The sequence below is a fragment of the Scomber scombrus genome, chromosome 10, assembly GCF_963691925.1.
Source record: "Scomber scombrus chromosome 10, fScoSco1.1, whole genome shotgun sequence".
NCBI lineage: Eukaryota > Metazoa > Chordata > Actinopteri > Scombriformes > Scombridae > Scomber > Scomber scombrus.
Window position 1 is genome coordinate 15,589,596 of NC_084979.1, and position 22,321 is coordinate 15,611,916.

The following is a 22,321-nucleotide window of genomic DNA, read 5'->3' on the forward strand; positions in this document are numbered from 1 at the left end:
TTTGATGCTTTAGACTTTTAAAAATCTTGTTCTTGGCCAACTGGACATCTTTAACATTTCTCTTGGATCCTCTCATCTGGTTGTTTCCCTCTGGCTGTCTGCCATTTTACCTTTCTCTCATACTAGGCTTAGTGATACATTTTCCCCTCAACTCCTCTCAATATCCTTCTTCACCTTTTCATATCATACTGCTTTTCTGAGAGGTTCATCCTGGCCGGCACTATTCCAGCCAAGGGGGAAGAGGACTTCCTGACGCTGGCCGCTTCGGGGCTCAGCCGCAGGAAACGTGTCATTGGAGCTGCTGTAGGTGTGGCCATGGTTCTAATATTGTTGGTGGCCATTCCCCTATTGGTTCACACAACCAAAGGAGGGACCACTGGTGGAAGTGCAGGGAGCCATTATGAAATGCTTGGAAGCTGCAGGATGGTATGTGACCCCTACGCCACCTCTCAGCCAGGCCAGGAGCTGACAGCTGTTTCTCCACCACCCCAGGATTACTCTGGGAAGAAGGTAAAGTCTGGGCTCCGTGGTCCTCCAGGGACACCTGGCACCCCAGGAGCACGTGGACCCCCTGGAGAGCCAGGCAAGCCAGGGCCGCAAGGGCCACCAGGTCCTGGTCCTGGTGGCTATTCTCCATCGCTCTACACTCCCAAAATAGCCTTTTATGCAGGGCTACGCAAGCAGCATGAGGGGAGTGAAATACTGAAGTTTGATGATGTGGTGACCAATGTAGGTAACTACTATGAGCCCAGCACTGGCAAATTCACCTGTCCCCTGCCTGGCATCTACTTCTTCACCTACCATGTTTTAATGAGAGGTGGTGATGGGACCAGCATGTGGGCTGACCTGAAGAAGAACGGCCAGGTTAGTACATTTGTGTGTGAGTATGCGCATGCACTTAAGTGTGTGTACAACATAGGGTGTGGATTTACCTGTATGTATGTATATACCTATGTTGGAATGTATGCACACACACGACCATGCACAGATTTTTTTCACTGTTGACCTGTGTTACCATTGACTCACATTCACCTCTGTAACATTGAGCACTTCAGATTCAGCGCACATTCCACTTAGCAGGTGGCAACATGACAGCCAAAGAATTAAATAGCAGTCTTTCTCCTCATTAGGGGGAATTCATGCTATACAGTCCAAAATCACAGTCACAGATATTTGCATTCTCACATGTACTGTGGCTAAATGACAAGTGGCAGAATGCACATGCCGCCAAAAGGAACAGTCTAATTAGTAAGTATCATACACAGAACTTGATTATCGCCTAAACAGAAGTGCAAAAGAGCACAGGAGAAATGTCTGTCAGTACGCGGACCAGTCAGTTTACACCTCATCTAAATAAATAATAAATGTAAAATTGACAGTCCACTCATCCACTCCCTCATTCCCCAGACACTAATTAAAGACAGAGGCGCTGATGGGGGGGAGGAGGAGAGAAGAGGTGGGATAAATCACAGAAATTTAATCAGAGGGCTCCAAATTCAGGAAACATTCTTCAAGTTGCATTTTACATTCATTCATTCATCAAGGACTTTAAATGCAAATCTCCTCTACTACAACCCTCACTCTATAGTCATGTAGTGCAGGCTACCAAGGACTGTTCAAACAGTCCAGTGCACGCTGGCTATACTGGGTTAATGCATACTGCATGGGTCATCGGCACAGTTTAAACTAAATAAAGCTGAATTAGGATAGTTCATTTAGACTTGATTTGGCAGGGTGTAGCATTAAATGTTTAAAATCATTCATCATTAACCACCATTTGATTGTGTATGCATGTGTTCAAAGCTGCCTGCCTAATGTCCTGTATTGTCATTCAAGTCATCTTAGCCTGCTAAATAATTTATACATCTTAGATTAGATCCCCTGGATGCCCGCTATACTTTCCTCTTCTAACCCCTCCCCAGCTTGTTCATTGATTCTTCATTAATTATCTTTTCGCTCAACTCAATTACTTAACCTCACCCAGGTCCACCTGACACCCGTCAGTTGGCCCTCTTAAACAGTTCTGTTAAATAGAGCACTCACCTAACAGTGATATACATAAACAGATCTGCTGGTAGATGAAAATGGAGTGTAAATGAAATTCTGCAGAATGCCTGATCATGTTTGGAGTTATTGAAGCCCTGAGGCAGTACTCTGCCTGAGGCTGTGGCTAGGGTTTACTAAATGGGCACTATGTTTGACAGGTTGCATTTCTGATTTTTGAATCAAACAGTCTGTTTTACCATTGCCGTAGGTGCTGAGGCTTTATTGGATATTTTGTTTGCCCACTGGGTTTAAAAAAAAAAAAAAAAAACTCCAAAAAAGATTGCCATAGCCACAAATTTGTCACCTTTACAGTCCATTTTTGTTGGATCATTTACATCTTATCAGATAAAGTCATTTTTTAAGCTCATGTTTGTTTGGCAGCCAGTCAAACAGATGCAGGATTCAGGACAGTTTCAGAGAGAATGAATGAAACACAAAAGACTCGACATGACAGGGACATGCTGAGACATCCACTTGGAGACAGTTGAAGGGAGAGCAAAACAAGACAAGTGAGTTGATGGGTAGATCAGGGGTGGAGCAGAGGAAGATAGATGACTTAATGGAGGTGTGGAGACAGTGGGCTGGTAGACGAGGCATCAGGGAGGCTGGTAGTGAAGGCCGGGATGAGATCAGGCAGGATGACCAATGGACACCCACTCCACATGTCTTGGCTTGACAAATGATCAAGGCTATTCAGAAGAAGAGAGAAAACCAGTCTACAAACTGTGTTTATGTACCAGTTCAATTGCAGGTGCATTGTAGAGACAGACAAAATATGTATTCATTCTGAAACAATTTCTTCTGGTAACGCTTAATATAAAATTCTGGCAGTATGTTTGCCACCATGATTTGTGTCATGTGACATGAGTGTGGTATAATGCAATATCAGGATATCACAGGGAGGATATGCTGACTGTGGCAGGGCTTCCATGGGATTCCTGTAGATCCAATACCTATTACCTCTACTAAATCCCCACTCTGTAAAGCCTACCTGCTCACACCTCAATCTAACTTTCACAAATCATTGCAGCATGACAGGACTTCGGAGTTAGGGGATTTGTGATTGAAAAGGGTCACACTTCACTTGCTTCCATGTTTGTAACATGACAGTAATTGACTTACAGTGAAATCTAGTCTGTAGTGTGAATGTTTGCTCAATACTATTACACCCTATTCTTACTCATCTGACCCACACTTATGTTATTTGTACAGTTAGAAGACACAAATCATGCAATGCCAAATTTCATAACCCAGTTCGGTTTATGGGTTATGAAATTTGGCATTGGGTTATGATACTTAATGATTTAATTCTGATTTAGTCTTGCTCAACTTAAATAGTGATGAATGCACTTCTCATTGTTGCCATTGCTATTATAGATGTGTTTAATCACTGTATTCCTAATTCACTGTCAGGGATATATGGGATGCATGCTACTTAATATTCAAGCTTGGTAGCAAATGTTATTAGACAATCTATACTAATGTTGCATGCTTTATGATGAGAAGGATGGTAATACGTCATGCATACCTTCTCAACAGAACTTTTCCTCATTAACTGGTATGTGAGCTGCTCATCTAGTCATTTATATTCCTATAATGCACCACTGTATATCTATATTAAATATTCTTAATATAATATGCAATGTAGACAAATAGATACTGGCTTGGTTCCCATTTAATCTCTCCCTTGTTTTTTCACCTGTCATAGACTCTTTTAATAGCTCAGTTAAAGGTCAACTTATTTCCCACAGTAGAGTTAAAATGTCATCACTCGCTATAATGACCGCTACCTGTATTAACTTTCCCAGTACAGAGACACAGATATACTACAGGTGAAATATAATTAGCTTCAAAGCAAGGTGCAAGAGTTAGATACATAGCAAAATTTCTCCTATGAAGACATGTCAAAAGTTATCTTTTTAGTCTATAAGAGATCTAAGATAAGATAAGAGATCATATCATAATGAGTAATAATGAAATAGGGCCTACTAATTAAGATAAGTCAGTTCCACAGATGCTGTGCACAGGTATGACCATTATTGCGCCGCTGTCCATAGACTGTAAAACTGAATGGCAGCAGGTAATAGCAATCTACGGTATAGTTCAATGCAGTAGCTTGTCACCATGTAACATGTAATCCCTGGGCTCCCAGAGGAGAGGGAAAAACTATTCAATAAATATTCTATTTCCACAACATCGTCCCCCTCCCCAACCCTCCTACTATGTACTGGGGTCCCTTAGGTAAGTTTAACAGCTACTTTTCTATTGTCTCCGCTCTAAGAGGTCAGTATATCACAGTGAATGAATCCTGTCAGTTTTATTACCAGTGGAGCACAGCACCACAGATAAAAACAAGACTTCATATACCCCCACATCTCCCTGGTCTCACAAAATAGCCTTGCTTGATCAGTCTGTTACTCTAGGCCCTCTCCCTCCCCTTTCCTCAACCCTCTGGCCCTTGTTTTTGTTTTTTTTCCCTCCCCTCTCACTTCGTTTTGTCTATCCTTGTCTGTCTTGTGCACTGCGGCTCCACTTGTATAGAAAATGACACTGCAGCTGCTCCCCACAACACCACCACCACCATCACCACCACCCCTCCCAACTCCTTCCTCCTTGCCTGTGGTCCCCTCTGCCGCCAGGCGTGTTTACTGGAGGCCTTATAACGAAAGGGCCAGGCGGAGACAGAGACAGCCACAGGCAAGCCCTGGGGGCCCCTGCCTTACGGCTCACAACCCTTCTAGCTCCAGGATCAGCACAGTATGCTGCCTGGTTCACACGGATCAGTCTGTGTCCTCCAGCCGTATCCATCTCCTCTGTTGGCTTCCTGTCCTAATCCCACTGCTTCTCTCTCATGCCTCGCTGTCTGGTATCTGCATTAATGGATGGCTTGCATTATTCCTTCACACACACTAAAGAACCAATTCATGTATCATATATTGGCAAAATTATATCTTTACTGAGTGATTAGAGTGAATATCATGGTGTTATAAAGAATTCAACCACACCTTAACGCATTAAGTCATGAGGATCTGAGAGGGCCTGAGGGGGAAAAGGGGGAAAAATCTCCCTACATCTCCCTCCGTTACACAGTTTGACTAAAATAATGAGCAGGATGACATATGCCTGGTGTCGATAGGAAGTCACAACAACAGCATCACTGTCAGAAGCAGCCAAAGATGCAAATGTGATATTGGCTGTCACTACACATGTCAAGCAGAACAACAATATAACCTTTACAGATGACTGAATGAATGGATTGGTGTCATTATTTGAGAGATGGTCTTAGAGAGGGTGAATTATTTTCAGTGTTTAATTATACTAATTGGGTAGGATGGGTAACACAAGGGTCCTGAAAACTTAAAAAAAAATTGTTGGTCTGATTCTCTAGCACAGGAATTAGATATTTCCTGAATGCTGAATATGCATATTGAACATTCTATAAATGTTCTTACATACAGTATGTATTCATAGTCACATTGCGATTAAACACTTACTACCCATGGACTATTGATAAAGAAATTAAATGTAAGACAAATTGATTGTTATGTTGTCTATTATAAATTTTGATATTGCTCTGAAGAACCAAAAAAGACTAAAGGACAGGTTCACAATTTTTCAAGTCTGTCTTAAAACAATATTCAGGTGCCCAAATCAACATTGAAACAAGTTTAGTGCCATAATAATTCCTGCTGTTCATACCACACATTCATATTGCACTTACAATGTAAGTGACATGGGACACACTCCTCAAGCTAATATGAAGCTTCAGCCATCCAAAATAGTAAAGTCAAGTAGATATATTTCAACGATAGTTTTTAGCACCAATGTCCCTTTTTATTATTACCATACTTCCACTGCAGCTCAACAGGGAAACACTATCCGAAGAAACACAGAGGGAGTTTTATAATAAAAGACTAAATGTGGCAGATATCCACTTGATATGACTAACTCAGACTGCTGAAGCCATATGAGCTAAACTTTTAAATGCCTTTTTCACAAAATTAACGTGTGTTCCCGATTGGAAGCACAATTGAATGGGATGATAGCCTATAGAATATATAAAGGATGTCAGATCACATTAGAATATTTTTATCTCTCCATTTGCAACATATTTTCACGAAGAGAGCAATTACTATGCAGACAGGGCTGTTTATTACCATATTGGTGCTCCACTGATATCCCTCCGAGCTCTGATCTTTTCAAAACCAACAATTTACTGATGTTTTTTGTTTTACTCAAGTTCACTCATACATAGCACATTTCTTTTAAAACATATGTGCTGTGGCAAATTAATAGTAATGTAATTTGTTGCAATTACCTTATATTCATGTAAACCATTTATGAGTCTTATACTGATTTTATTCAAATTCAATACACAGTGAAACATACAGTAACTTGGTTATTCAGGTTATGGTTATGTTCCAGCAGCACAGACAGACTAGAAAAACTATTTGAATGAAATAAGAAATTAAAGAAATTTGAAGGTGACATTAAATTAGACGTGATTCTAATAATGCTCAGGTTTCTGGTTGTCTGTGCAGGTATGCACAGACACTTTTTCCCTAACTTTTCCACATCCCAGACAATCTCTGATGGGCTAACAGACTAAAGAACAGGTATTACTGTATCCAGACAGTCACTTCCTTGCTCTGCGTATTTCAGTTCTATTTTGGTTTAACCTTTTCTACATAGTAAGGCTTACACTATACACTTATCCTACATTGAAATTGGACAAGCTGAGTAGCTCTGCTGTTATAACCATTTTTAGCCATACGCGGTCTACATTAGTTAAGCCTAACACCACCTATGGGCTATATATTGTGAAATCTAATGAAACAGGACTAGTGGTGTAACAATAGCTGTGGTTGGTTTTACTGTGTGGTTGTTAAACTGCGAAGCCTCAGGAGATCGACTTCCCTGCTCCCTTAATCAATCTGGTTTAGAGTGGACAGGGACATGCTTACCCACTGGTCCCCAACATGCTGTATGCTGGTTGCAGCATTTCATTTAAGAAGCTCTACAGATAGTGTCCAGGCAAGGGAACACAACTCCAGGGTTGATAGATGGTGAACAATGTGTTCAGATGAGAGCAAAAAAAGGATTGGTGCAGGGGGGAAAAGAACATATTTTTTAGTCACAGTAATTCAGGCTCTGTTGCTCCGCAATTGACTGTTTTCAAATTGATACATGCTCATTGGGGAGAAAGGGCCACAGTGATGGGGATGACATGATGGTAGTTGAGTTGCAGATCATATTCTGTGGCTGTCATGGAGATGTGGGTGGCTTGTCTGGCTGCTGACATATATTGAGTGCTCCCACTATAGATGGACACTGAGCCACTGAGACACAAGGCCACTGATGGCTGACATATATCTGATGATTGGAGCTGCTACACCAAAATTATTGATACATCCTTCTTAGGAGATTTTTAAGAATGAAACCTAGTGTATAATTATATTTATAGACTAGAATCTATACAGCAAAAAGAAAAAAATAAATGGTATTGTTCAATCATACTAGGGCCCTGAATTAATCTTTTCTAAGGCCTACACAGACACACACTTACATTCTATTAAATAATTAAACAATATACACTTTGTGTCTAATAATAAACTAATAAGATTGAAAGTGCACTGATAAATTCAATTTCTCTACAATTGTAGCTCAATCTAGGCATGTGTATTTAAACGTCTACAACGAGTAAACCCAATTAAACGTGTTAACAAACAAGTAAAGATCCACTGCTGCTGGGTCAATAAGAGAAAACTCACACACAGCATGCAAATGTGAAACTGTCTGGCTTAGGCATAGCCACTCAATATCATGCATATTGAGCTGCTCTAGGATCATAAGCAACAGGTCAATAGCTGGTGTGGATAGTGATGCTGTTTCTTGGCTGAGCTAGTTTCCCCATAGACAACCTGTTGTCCCCAGTGAGTCCACTTATCTCCACAACCCAATCCAATCTACATCCTTGGTCCTATGCCCTGAGCCCCAGCCACAGCTGATCAATAAAAGCCAGAGTGGCTGTGCTCTCAGTACACTTCTAGGGTCACAGGTCAACGTGCCAACCATTTGTTTATCCACCATGACTGTGGATCTCATAAGGAGGTGATGTCATACTCTGAGTTTTTCATTTTAAGGCTAATAATAATTGATCACGACCAAGCCTGAAATACAAATGTGAGAGAGGAAGAGAATGAGATAGTTTGAGTTTTAAAGAGTTGACAGGTGCGTGGAGCTGTTGAGAAAGTGGCAGTGACATTTGCAAGTGTTTGTTCAGTTTCATCCACGTTCTAATTGTCAATGCGTTTGTCCTCTGTGGGTGACAGGTAAGAGCCAGCGCCATCGCTCAGGACGCTGATCAGAATTACGACTACGCCTCCAATAGTGTGATCCTGCATTTGGACGTGGGTGATGAGGTGTGTGTGCAGCTGGACGGCGGGAAGGTCCACGGAGGGAACACAAACAAGTACAGCACCTTCTCTGGCTTCCTCATCTACCCAGACTGAATCTAATCCTGACTCACTGAGAAAGGAGCGGTTATAAAAAACACCATCACAGACATACAGAAACAAGTAAGACAAGTTAATACACATACATGCACATGCACAATGCCTGCATGTGCACCAAAGAAATATACACACATGCATGCAAGCAAGCAAGCACGCAAGCGCACACACACACACACACACACACACAGACATTGTGACATTACTAACAGACTTTAAGTTAAATCAGCGATAAGTGGAATTATTTGTGTGATACTGAGCCAGACATCATGAACAATTGCATTTTTTGGTGCCCTTTGTGTGCAAACATGAATTTCAGTATATGTACAGTATAGGTGCATATAACGATTGCACGTTGTGGCTCTGAGATATCTAAAATATTTTAATGTGTTCCATGAACTGATTAACTGACATTGTGTGAACTAGAATATAACAAACACCATCAGTCTGATTGTTTTTTCAATGCAATAATGGTGTTGAGGGTGCCATTAATCAAGATGACAACAGAAGCAAGAGACACCTACTCTATTCCAGTCTTTATGTAGACAGTATTTAGTTGAACATTTCTGCTCTCCGTTCCAGTGACTTCTGATCAAATGACCTTCATATATTTTGGAACTTGTCTTTGTATAACATTTCCTCTTATGCTTCAAAGTGAATTACCCCAGCTGGAGTGAATTAAATCCCTGTTGTGATTCACTTGTGGGACACCATTTCTGATTAAAATAAGGCCATCTGAATAAACACAGATGTTTGACCCTCTTTTCCTGTTCCTACCATGCCACAGGATATCATGGCAAGATAACACACACAACATATTACTACAAGGCAACACATTGCAACACATGTTATGGATGGCACTTGTGTGTGATGAAGTTTTAATTGAGAAGTGCATTATTGACAATACTGTGTGTGTGTGTGTGTGTGTGTGTGTGTGTATGGGTGGATGGGTATGTCAGCATGTATGCGTGGATATATAGATACTGTAAGATACTGAGGCAGTGAAGAAGTGACAGCTGCAGTGTTTTACTTACATTAAATGTTGTACTATACATTACAGACATACTACTGTAATTACACTGCCATACCTACTACTTTACTTTACTTTATTTTTGAGAGGCCCTGTCAAAGAATCATGATATGTATAAACAGTTATCTTGGGATGGGCTATCTGGTATGTTGAATACATTGAGTAGACAATTGCTATTAAAATATCTATACCTACCGTGTCTGCGTTGTCACTTGTTGTTTTGGTCGGATGAAGGTCATGGCTGAATAAAGGCGTATATTTGACAGTCATAAACACATGCAGACCCTTGTTCAGTTTTATTTGGAGTGACCACATGGACTGACTGTGGAGAATTGGATATATGACATGCCTGTGTGGACTTACAATGGAGATCGAAACAGGCAGGCGGGCAGTGGCTGAACACAGCCAGCTACAACATGGATTTCCAATATATCTTAAGACACTGCCTAAGACACAAACATTAATACTGCTATATTGATCTCAGCTTATGATACACCCAGGATCCACAAAAATCTAGCCAATGTATACTTTTTAAATGCAACTATATCATGATCAATTCTACAAACAAACCAAATTGGCTCAGTGTTCAGTGAATTGAATGGACATTGCTTATCAGGGGTTTGGACCGGGATCATTTGTTGCACAGCACACCAATAACAAAAAGTCCAGCTAGGGAATAGGTGACATTTCATTTAATAAAATCAATTAATTGATATCTTTAAATTCATTGATATTCCCAGGAAGATTTCATCAAAGTCATGCTAAATACATACAGTACGTTTCCATTGCTATGGTAAATAACCTAAAAAGCCCAATTTAATTACACTATATTGTTGATTGACGTTGATGAACTAGAGGTGCAACTACTTATTTATTAATATTTTTGTAATATGCCTATTGCTTTCTTGATAGATTAACTAATCATTTGGTCTAAAATGACAAAGTATCCTAAGGTGACAAGACAAATGCTTTGTTTTGTCAGAACAACAGTCCAAGACTCAAAGATACTCAATTTAATATCATATAAGCAAAGCAGCAAATCCTAACATTTGAGTAACTGGGACCAGGGAATTTTTGGCATTTTTGCTTAAAAAATTACTGAAGAGGATTAATCAGTTATTTTAATTGTTCCATAAATTTTCCACTGACTAATCACTTCAGCTCTAAACCAAAACAATTATTCAGTTTCTTTGTCCTTGTAATCAGAATCATCCAATACACTATTTCCCCTCCAACTTTAAGAATAAAGATAATTAGAATTCTGGATGGATGTGTTTTTGCTACTTTTAAGTAGATTAAAATATTTGTAGTAAGTACAAAATGTAGTAAGTAGTAAATATTTGTGTGATACATTTTCAGCTGTAAGATTTATGATTGACCTAAACTGTACTTTATATTAAAAATGGCATGAAATGACTGAGATTAAAACTGGGTGTAAATAAATATTATAATTGTACAGAGACAAAATAAAAAAATTGTACCTAAATATGCTTACAAATAACATGATATATAAGACTGCAGATGAATATTCCCACACTTTGTATTGTTTTCTAAACACTTAATTCCAGGTTTACTTAAGGGACCGTAATATTCAATATTGCCACTTAATCAGTTACTAAACCAGGATAAAGGGGCATCATCTCCATGTTAAAGAGAATACATCTTAAATACCTCCTAGATTATTGGCAAAAGGGGAAGTGTGTAATTAGACTAGAGAGCTGATGGCAGTCTGGACTTTGAGGCTTTGGTGTATCTGTTTCTTCCGAGTGGAGAGAGGCATGTAGCCGTACCATGCCTTGGCCCAGCCCCCGGCTCTCTCCTCTGGCAGATTCCAGTTGAAAGTTAATTGGACGGGGAGAGGTCTGAGACTGGCTGCGCTGAGGCCCATTAGTGATTCCCCTGTCGAATGCAGAGCCACGAGGATCACAGACTCACAAATAGGAGGATTAAAATAATCAATAGCCTTGACTTCCATCGACCACACACATTCACACACACACCGAGTAATTAGTGGACAACCTATTCAGAGGTGGACTATGACACCCTCCTGAACCTTACCCCACACACACACACACACACACATACATAAGCTCCACACTCCCATAGCTGTGGTGCCTAATGAGGGGAAATAGTTGTGGCTGCTTGTGAGGAAAATGAAGAAAAGGTCGGGAAGCCACAAGACAGCCTTCTCCTTCTCATATCCTGGTGCTTTGTCACCAAATCTGTTTTTTATAAATGTACAGCATTGTCATAAAAACTGTAAAACATATGTAAATATTTTTTTCCTGAAATTTATAATGCCCCAAAACATTTGCAACCAACAGGAAAAAAAAACATAATGGTCACATTCTAATAATAATAGTCTATGGGCTTTAAAACCTGTACTGATTAATTTGAGTTCCTTCATTTGTACCAAGAATGCAAAAAGAGCTAATCGAGATATTCTCATGTATTTTACACTTAATATTGTGACAATGCCTTCCTTGTAACACAGCAGATTCCTGAAACAACACTGCCCTCTTGTGTCAGTGGAAAAATTGTACAAACATCACTTATAGCAAAGGCTATTAAGATGAGGCAGTCACAAATCTTTCCCCTTATTCTATTGAATCAAACAAATTCTCTCACAACAACCAAAATGTTTTCAGGAAAGACATTTATTTAAATGCAGCAACAAAAGTAGGGTGAATTAAAACATGGGAACCCATTTGAAATGTTCCTTTCTACCTCATGATAGTATGGCTTTGAATATACTGGTTTACCGTGATATCAGAGGAAAATGTTCCTCAGCCTAAACAAGTCTTAGCCAATGATACAGTAAGTCGCTGACAGTTACGATGCATATATATATATATATATATATATATATATATATATATATATATATATTTTAATTTCCCATCTAATACTGACACACTAGTAGCAATAGTTACAATATATCATTATCCAAATTTAAGAAGTATTAGGTGCTGCATTTTGGAATGTTATTGCAAACAATGCAAGCACAAAGACTCCTGAATGCATACAAGTTGGTCATATGTGTGAGCAGACCTGGCAACAATAACCAGGGTCATACACTGTCTTTTTTGGGGAATGTAAAGGCACTTTTTAAATTAAATGAGGAAAACAAATCCATGGAAAAGGCTGGAGGGGGACTGTAGAAGGCTAACTGCAAAAAGAGGGTACATGTGACGGCGTAAAAAAAAAACTGGGATGTTCTTCGTCTTCACCCGTTCATGACCATCCTGACCAGTTCTGTAAGGAGAGATGAGAGAGAGACAAATGTCAGACACGTAGAATAGATTATGGCAGAGACCTACTCCAACTACAGCATGTGGAGCTGAGGCTCCTCTCCTCATCCAGCTTTGGGGATGCTAGATGGGAGATGCTGCATTTGGAGGCAGATCCCCCATATTCTGATCACCCAGAGGAAAGAAGGGTTGAAGAGGGTACTGAGAGAAAGAGGTGAGGTAATCATCTCTATCTCCTATTCAGCCAAAGCATTTTGGCCATGTCTATGATCCAAGAAGAGCTGGTTAGAAAAGCCATCCTCGCTGTATGCTTTCCTCTAGTTGAGAAGCAGAGAAAAAGGGGAGTCAGAGAGCGGCCAGCTACAACTTCAGCTTCCGTCAGTACAGAGGAGAAAACAATCAGCACAAGAGCAACTCATTGCAATTCTCTGGTTAGTAGAAAAAGGGACTGGTCCACTCTCCCAAAGATGGTGGCAATACTCTAAAACATGTCTACAAGGTAATAAACTGGTTATCAATTATCTGTGAGCAAAGCCGCACCTCTAACACCAACTGAGAAAAACCCTTTTATATTGTACCAATGACATGCAAATGAGATTGGAAGAGCTGCCTTGTGATCTCCACACCCTTTAGCTGAAATGACTCGACAGTGGCCACCAGTCTTTCCCTGAATGAGACCAGTCACTTCCCTGTGTGTCCACCATATCCCCTTATAAACTTGAGGGGAATCCCAGACACATGCAGAGGGGCATGCTGCAGCCAAGGGCCAAGACAGAGGGCTGCAGGAGGGATAGACAGAACAGCAGGAGGCTACACATGGGTCAAAATCTCAGGACTAAAGATGAGAGGGACCACCAGGCTTTCCCACAGGCATTCGCAACAGCTCATTGTTGCCATTTGCCAATATGAGGAGCACAACTACTGCTTATTAGTGTTAGGAAGGCCTAATGAGAGTGGATTATTTAACAGTTAAAGTGCAGGAAAGCCTGAAGGTGCCATCTCATGGTATACCCAATGCCCGTACCGGCCCTCAGCCTGACATGATGTGGCGGACAAATGCTGTGGAAGAAGAACAGTGAACACGGTGTCAGCAGTTGACATTATACATGGCCTCTTAAAGCAGTCAATTAACGACTTAGAGGCGGAGGACACTAACATGAATAGACACCCACCTGTTCCTTAGGACTAAATCAAGCATTACTGTAGTCACTTTCAGCTGAGTATTACCTTTTGATAACTAGGATTTACATAAAACTGAACATTTGCAACATTAACAGAAACTAATTATTGTTTCCCCTCAAGTTACCAATATTTCACATCAACATTGGGTGTCAAGCATGACAAGGGTTTCATTATCATTTTGCCAAAACTGGGTAGAATGGTTACATAGAATAATATTCAGATTCATGGAAACAGCATATCCATACACCATCAGCTCAACTATGGCAAGCCTACCATCTTGGTACTGTTAAATTCTTACACGCTCACCTTCATAATTGATGCAGCCGTTTGCATCTTCGTGTCCCGCCAAGAGCGTCTCCACTTCCTCCTCTGTCATTTTCTCACCTGAAAATGGAATGTATGAAACATTTATGTATATAATGTGAGCAAATTTAACATGCTTTTTTAAAATGAGAAATGTAAATAATCCCAATAAATTTACACATAATTATTCAATGCAAAATTAATTTACAAACAATGAATCTACTTTTGATGTCATGTACTTTCTTATTACAGTCAATTCAATTCATTTTGCTCTGATTATATTCTGGGGATTACACTTTCCTAGTTTTCCTGGAAGTAAAAAGTGCCAGATATCTATGAGAGTATTATATAATTATAACTTGCCTAGCGTGGTGAGGACGTGACGTAGCTCTGCTCCCATTACTGTGCCGTTGCCCTCCTTGTCAAAGACACGAAGTCCCTCCACAAAATCCTCCATGGAGCCCTGATCTTTATTCTTAGCAATGGCCTGGAACATGGGCAGGAACTGCTCAAAGTCTAGCATCTTGGTATTCATCTCTGCAAAAACAAGAGCAAAACAGAATTAATAAAGGCAAATCTGATTCTCTCAGCACATAACAGCTGAGATATTAGAGTTCTGAGACAAGAAAAACCTCCAAACATCCTCATGATTTACATTAAAGATATTCAACTCCCAGTAAATATATTTTTTTCTCCCTCACCCTCAGCCTTGGGGTTGCCCAGGACCTTAAGCACCTCAGCATTAACAGGGTTCTGTCCCAGGGCCCGCATGACATCCCCACACTGACTGAAGCTGATCTTCCCATCTCCTGTCCTGTCGAACAGCAGGAATGCCTCCTTAAACTCTGCAGGATAAACACACACACACCGCAAATTAGAGTAGGGATATGAATCATTGAAGAAATTTAGAGATGAGCAGGCATGTATGGAGGGATGATATGGAGACAGCAAGGCAAGTGAAAAAAAGACAAAAGCAGAAAAGCATCCAGACAGATTGTGAAGAAAAAGAGAACAAGCAGACTAGAGAAAGCACAGATTATGAAAAGGTACTGAACTTATAAATGATCTGCTTTTCTACTAATAGGCCTACTTTTAACGTGAGCAGGCAGAGCACACAGCTACACTGACAAGCCTACCTCAGTTTCATATGTCAATCTATGAAAGATAATTCCTGCCAGTCTACCTGTATATCAATAATGCATTGATTGACACTGTACACTTCTCTATGGGTAACTTCACACTGATGTTGTGCAGACAAGCTTTGTTCAAACACACAGAACTGACATTTAATAACTTATATCTGCAATTACTTTAAATAATATCTAATTATTTACATCCGCATGGTAGAGTATGGTGCAACCACTAAAAATAGCTTTCTCTGTACTCTGCTGGATGACATTGCAAACACCCTCCAACTTCCCCAATTCAGCAAGTACATTCGTGTAAGTCATCTGGTCAGCCCATGACATTTTCACTACACAACAGCAAGAGCTACGTGAAACTGTTGAACCAACTGGACACTAGATGCACTGTTGTTTTTGCTGTTTATGACTAATGGATAAAAGATCTAAAACATTAGATATGTCTGAATTACATTATAAATTCATGAAAGAACAAAAAATTAAATTGAACAAAACTCTCAACAAGCACTACATTAAAATTGACTTTAATATTATTTTACTTGTTTTAAAGCACTGCATGGACAGGCACCAGCTTTTCCATTGCTGGCCCTACACTGTTAAGAGTTTGCTGCTCATTACAGCCTCCACCTAAATTGATATTTTATAAAATCCATACTAAGACCTGGTCACACTATTTATTTTATTGATGTATTTTCTCTATTAATTATTTTATCTCTATGCAATGCTGTTGTATTTTTAGGATTTAAATCCCAGTTTTATTTATTTTATTCTACACTATAACTTTCCCCTTGATCATGATAGCTAGCTATGCCTGCATTTTCATTTGATTGTATTTCTCTCTCTCTGTTTTCGGTTTTTAAATAAATTGAATTGACTTATTTAAAGAAACCAAATTCACTAACTATTACAGTAAAATCCTGTACTTCAAACTTGGATTATAAAGTATTCTAAACACAGTCTGTGTTCATATTTTATATGACCCATGGTTGCAAAAACACAGATGTAATTACTCAACTAGTTTATACGAATTACAGCATAAAGTTGTGCACAATTAAAGAAATTCAGTCAATCACGTCCAAAAAACGGCAACACTGTTATAGTTATTACTTTACTGGATAGACCTCTACTGCTGTTTTACAGTGCTGTTGAAAAGTCAATAAGGTTGTGAGGCACCTTTGCTGTCTGTAACATTTAAAAAAGTGCTCAGCACTAATGTTGTTGTTGTTAAAATTGGATTACTTAGGCTTTATCAACTGTCAGCAATGACGCAATCTTGTCACTGATCACAGGGTTGATTAAGTTAGCTTTAATCTAACAACAGGCATTCTAGTTATCTCAAGAGTCAAATAAAAAGCTACGCTAAGATCTAGCAATCAGGGATACATGGATTTGGATTACACAGACTGTTCCTAATGTTATGGAACAAGCCATTCCCCAAAAAAAGCTCAGGGACTGTTGTGGAGTTTTTCCTGTTCTGAGGAATGCGCCTCTTCCCTTCTGGCATGAGAACACTTTTCCCTAGCACCATATTTGGTATTAGAGGAGTGGAGGCAAGTAGGAGGAGAGTGAGAGTAGCCATAGCCTATTATGTCAACGGTGATTAAACAAACCAGCCCTAGGACAAAAACCATCCACCACTGGATCCAGCACCAAAAAAGGGCAAAGTAGTGGAGATGAGCCGCTTGGAAGATAACAGGCAAAGTTTGTGGCAATCTCACATAACCAGGAATGACTGCTGTTCAACAGAACAAGACTTACACATACAGATATGATCTTTAGCTATGTTTGACTTTATATGTACTGTTAATGCATGATTGACCACATACAAAAACACTGCAACACACAGTCAAAGCCAGTAAGTATTATAACGTTATGTGCAAAATGTGACTGATTTTGACAAACCAAACAACAGTGCAAAGCGCCTCATTCACATCTAAAACAGATTTGGTTTATCCAAAAACCAACATGCAGATCACACCCTAAACACTCCGCGATAACGATCATTTTTGTGCTCAGACGACCATCTTTACACTGACTTACCATGAATCTGTTCCAGGTTAAATTCAATCTGGAAAGGACAAGCAGTTGCAAGTGGAAAGTGATGAAACAGTATGGAAATAAAGAAGAAAAACCTAAAACCAGTACTACTATGAGAGGAAGCGGGCATAGAGCAGGGTGATAGTGCAGACACAGGGCAAAGTGCCATCTGAACCAAGCAAGAATGAAAGCATGCAAAGCAAATTAGGGTCTGAAAAATATAACAACATAAAACTCACCGAGGATTTGATCTTCTGAGAAGTCAGACTGTTCAAAGAAAAATTAGGCTAAATGAAGGTGTTTCGTTTTGCTACGTTACGCAGTGCAAAACTAGCTACGGTTAACTTAAAAGGCTTTCAGAGACATTTTTCATTTCGTTAGATTTAACTTTACTATAACCACATATCCCCTACGTGTAGCACATTACACAATAATGCATTTACAAGCGAATACTCTGGTGACGTAAATTGTCTTATTGTGTGATTATAAACTTTAGCTACCGTTAGCTAGCTTCTCAAAAGTTGCACTTCCGCTAGCGACCAGGGAGTCAAATCCACATATACAAACGAAAAACACAACATCTCTGAAGATAGTTTTTTCTTGAAAGCATAACATTATTAGCTTACTACAAAAGAACTGCGTCTAATGTTAGTTATGTCGAGCGGAACGAAAAAACCCACCATGGCTGTGTCGGCTGAGGTGTGTCCGAGGCGTCGGCAAACCGAAGAATGTGTGACGGCGTTGACGGGCAGAGCGAGAAAACCCTGACGGCTGTGCGTCATGACGTCACCAGAGGAGGGCTCTGAACAGCCACACACTCCATATATAGAAACAAAGATGCGGGTATGCTCTGTGCTTTGCAAACATGAGTTATATGCCTTAAACAGGGTTAGGAAGGTTACTTTGGAAATGCAATAGGTTACAAATTACTAGTTAGCCTATTTGAAATGTAATACGTAATGTAACTAGTTCAATTACTTAATCATAGTAATGTAACTTATTACATTTGATTACCTTTTGATTATCTATAAAGAATGTTTTCAACTGTTAATGTAAGTGTTACCATTAAGCCCACGTGTGCTCCAAAGAAGCCCATGTCATGATTTATGTACAAAATATAAAAAAATATTGTTTTCAAAGAATTAAAAACAGCAATTTATGTATTCAGTAACATGTTAAATATCAAAAAATTAGGAAAAAACCCTCCTGAGCAAAATCTTAAAGGTCTGCTTCAGATGTAACTCCTTTAGTAATCAATGTTTTCATAAGTAACTGTGTTTTAATTACACATTTTAACAGATTGCATTTATTTTGTAGTTAAATTATGCAACGCTGTTGCATGTAACTAGTTACTCCCCAACACTGGCCTTAAAGTTCCAAAAAATTGCTATTTATGAATCGGTTGATATGTACATAAAATAAATATGGCAGAAATAAAAGGCGAGAAGGCCTAAAGGTTGCTCATGTTGATGAAACTACACAGATTAGATGACACTTTTCTCAAGACTATGTCTGTTTATAGGACAATACGCACATGCTCATATGTACATTGAAGGAGTTATTGGTGGCTGACTGGCTGTGTTTATTACTCCTGTCCTGCTTAGTTCAACTCCAGTGTAAGAGATGGGAAACAAAATCCATAGTCCTTGTCTTGTGTGGAAAATCATTTTTAAAGTTCAGCTGAAGTTAATTATGAGGTCAGACAAAATAAGTAGTATCTTTAGTGTGTTCTTTTTAGGACTAAATGTACTCTTTGTGTTACTAGCCCTGCAGCATGGTATGAAAAATACAAAGGGAATATCATACTAAAATGGCTTTGGACATACATACGTACATTAAAGCTGCAGATTAAGACACATTTTAAAGATGTTTTGTTTGTCCCTTTGTGATATGTATTTGACTTTGGAAATTTTGACCTCAAATTAGTAAATCAATGCATAATTGCCCTGAATGACTATACTTGGTTTAAGGATGCGGGTGTCTGGCCATGCAGGAATGATGGATTACTCTAAGGCCAGTGATATCATGGACTGAGGCCAAATTTCTTAAAGTGCTGCTTTTGCCCAGCAGGAGCACTTGCCTCCTGTTATGTGTCTGGTCCCGCTGTGAACCGAATTTGGGGTCTTAACATGGCCCAGATATGCTCACAGGCTAAATGGAACTGTCTCAACCCATAAAACCATGCAGTGCACACAAAAATTAACGCTCAAAGCATATGACAATGGCAGCGAAGCTGAAGCATCAACAAAGCTAAAGCACATTGGTTCAAAGTCTAATGTGGGCATCAGTAGTTTGAGATCACATCTTTATTATGTGTGATTGATCTGTTCCTGTGTGTCGGGTTAATGGTTAATGGTCCGGTAATGATATGCTTAACTGAACTGGACCTATTAAGCCAGACTGGGTTTGGGTTAGGCTGATTTTAAATTAAACCTTTTAAAAGAACACAGTAACGTTACATATTTAATACAGTGTGTACGTGTACGCTCACTCGAGTCCCAAAAACTCTTCATCAGAGCTGTCACTGTGCGCAAATAGACTACTGCACCCGAGTCACACTTTTGCACATCGCGCTTCAACATCAGTTTGGTCTGTAAATACTGAAACATCACAGCAATAATGTCTGAAATACTTCTGATCAACACACAATCATTTTCCGTACAACATCATTAACGGATCATCAGTAGTCTATCTATTTTCATTAGCTCCCGACACAGCTGGAGTGCGCAGCGCGTGCTTAAGTACTGCTGTTTATAGGATGTTATAGTTCATAAATGTGGACGCTCACATCATTATTTTTATAGTTATAGTGATTGTTCTTAGTGTGGACGGCCCTTTATATACCTATAATCATATCTAGATCCAACCTTTCTCTGTATTTTACTGGTGAATAGGACACAGCGGTGAATAAGACGCACCCCACTTTTCAATGAAAAAATATTGCCTCTTATACACTGGATTTACGGTAATTTCCTGTCTTTCAAGGGGTCAAAGAAATGGGACTCATGTTCGATTGCTGTAATAGTTTAGTAAATGTAAAATATACCGATATTCCAATAGCTAATATTGGTTGATATTTTAATGTTGTAAGTAATCAAGTGAATAATTTCCATGTGAACAAGCTATGAAATAATGACACAACTTATTAATTGCCTAAAGATCTTTACTTAATGCTTTACACATGCTGTAATTTATATATAGAGAGGTACATATAGCAATTAGCTGCTCTGTTGTGATTTAGCAGCTAACCTTTGCCAAAATATCTATGATATGCCAGTGATGACCATTTAACACTGTCTGTCCCTCTGATATGCTAATCTGTAATGTATCATACAAGCTATCATCAGTACAGAAATATCAAGAGGTCTACTCTCTTTGCACTTGATTTGTAGTTTTGTAAAATGACACAGAAAAAGAATTACATTTTTAATCTACTTGACTTAAATGTATTATTTTATTTATAGTTTTAGGTTATATTACTTCTTGTAACAACTGTGTGTGTCATAAGGGGGGGTACTATCAATTTGATGGATTGTCCTGCCTTATGAAAGACATAGCACATATACTCTGATTTACTCGGAACAGCCTCTTTCTCCTAAGGAGGCCACCGGCTGACTGACAGCCTCACTCTCAGTGCCCCATTTTTTCTTAGCTTAGATTCACTCTCATTGATGCTGACAGCTTTGACTGTCTAGTTAGCTTCGGAATAAAATAAGCTACAAATGATAAGCAACTGATTTGTTAATTGACATCTGACAACATATGACTGTTTTTTCATAGGTTTACTTTGTTGGATAACATTATTGAACACTATATTAGGCATGAAATAAAATTGATCGATATAACTATACTGTACATATGAATGCCGCACATTAGCTTTGGCACAAAAAGTATTCCGCAGTTTCTCCACTCACCTCCAAAGTACTGGGGTCAAATGGTGAATCTGAAGGACGCAGCATTCTAGGCTTCTGCTCTGGAGCTGGTTTTGGAGCTGCCGGAGCTGCAGGGAGGCAGGGGAAAGGGGGACCCAGTCTGGGTTGGGACACTGGTGAAGGAGACTTCTTAATGGAAGGTTCTCTTTTAGGAGCCATAGTCTCAGATCTCTGCATCAGCTGCTGGTTTCTGCAACAGCTGCTGGTTTGGCTGCTGAGAGGAGATACCAAGCTATGAGGTAAAGTGTGTCAGTTGTGTATATCTTCAGGTTGATGATGCTGATGATGCTCAGGGACTGGATGATGGCTGATCAGAGGTGGATGTATGGAAGAGCATGTGTGCGAATTTGTGAAGCAAAGTGTAGGAGGAGTGGAGATGAAATCCTTAGCGTAGAATAAAGGCTCAGTGGTATGACACCAAGCACATGCTTTTATTGGGTCAGAAATGTGTGTGTGTGTGTGTGTGTGTGTGTGTGTGTGTGTGTGTGTGTGTGTGTGTGTGTGTGTGTGTGTGTGTGTGTGTGTGTGTGTGTACACACACGTGGGATTGAAGGAGCAACGAGAAGGGTTTCTGTGTCAAGCTTAATATAATACACAGGTCCTACCCTAACATCATTCTTTTTAATTTTTGTGTAAAGGTGTTATAAGAGGTATGGTATATAGTATATATAATATGAACAGATACCGTTTCTCATTAATAAACCACCATGTAGCTAATAATAGGTTGTTCTATTTTAGTTGATGTATCTGCTCTCCAGAGATTCTACTCTTCCTGTTTCCAGTAGAGTAACTGGCACAAATGCTACATGCCCCCCAAAAAGAGAGATATTAGACTAAGATATGGGACATTTCACTATGATTTGAGCGAAACTCAAACTGCAAAATA

General features: G+C 39.4%; 2 protein-coding genes across 4 annotated transcripts; one reads left to right on the top strand and one right to left on the bottom strand.

Moving 5' to 3' along the window:
* Window positions 1–309: 309 nt before the first annotated feature.
* c1ql4a (complement component 1, q subcomponent-like 4) lies at window positions 310–8,558 on the top strand. Its single transcript, XM_062427408.1, has 2 exons — window positions 310–864; window positions 8,379–8,558. The coding sequence occupies exons 1-2, from the start codon at window positions 316–318 to the stop codon at window positions 8,556–8,558; spliced, it is 729 nt and encodes a 242-aa protein (XP_062283392.1). The 5' UTR covers window positions 310–315.
* A 3,669-nt stretch (window positions 8,559–12,227) lies between these two features.
* zgc:153867 (uncharacterized protein LOC337226 homolog) lies at window positions 12,228–21,594 on the bottom strand. 3 transcript variants are annotated; one of them, XM_062426688.1, is made up of 7 exons: window positions 18,184–18,244; window positions 17,743–17,770; window positions 15,026–15,169; window positions 14,688–14,861; window positions 14,328–14,405; window positions 13,864–13,898; window positions 12,228–12,843 (listed from the first exon to the last, which is right to left on the bottom strand). In XM_062426688.1, the coding sequence occupies exons 1-6, from the start codon at window positions 18,184–18,186 to the stop codon at window positions 13,870–13,872; spliced, it is 456 nt and encodes a 151-aa protein (XP_062282672.1). In that variant the 5' UTR covers window positions 18,187–18,244; the 3' UTR covers window positions 12,228–12,843; window positions 13,864–13,869. The 3 variants fall into 3 exon arrangements, with proteins under 3 accessions (XP_062282672.1, XP_062282671.1, XP_062282670.1); XM_062426687.1 differs by lacking the exons at window positions 13,864–13,898; window positions 17,743–17,770; window positions 18,184–18,244 and adding exons at window positions 17,507–17,534; window positions 21,418–21,594; XM_062426686.1 differs by lacking the exons at window positions 13,864–13,898; window positions 18,184–18,244 and adding an exon at window positions 21,418–21,594.
* Between the last annotated feature and the right edge of the window lie 727 nt (window positions 21,595–22,321).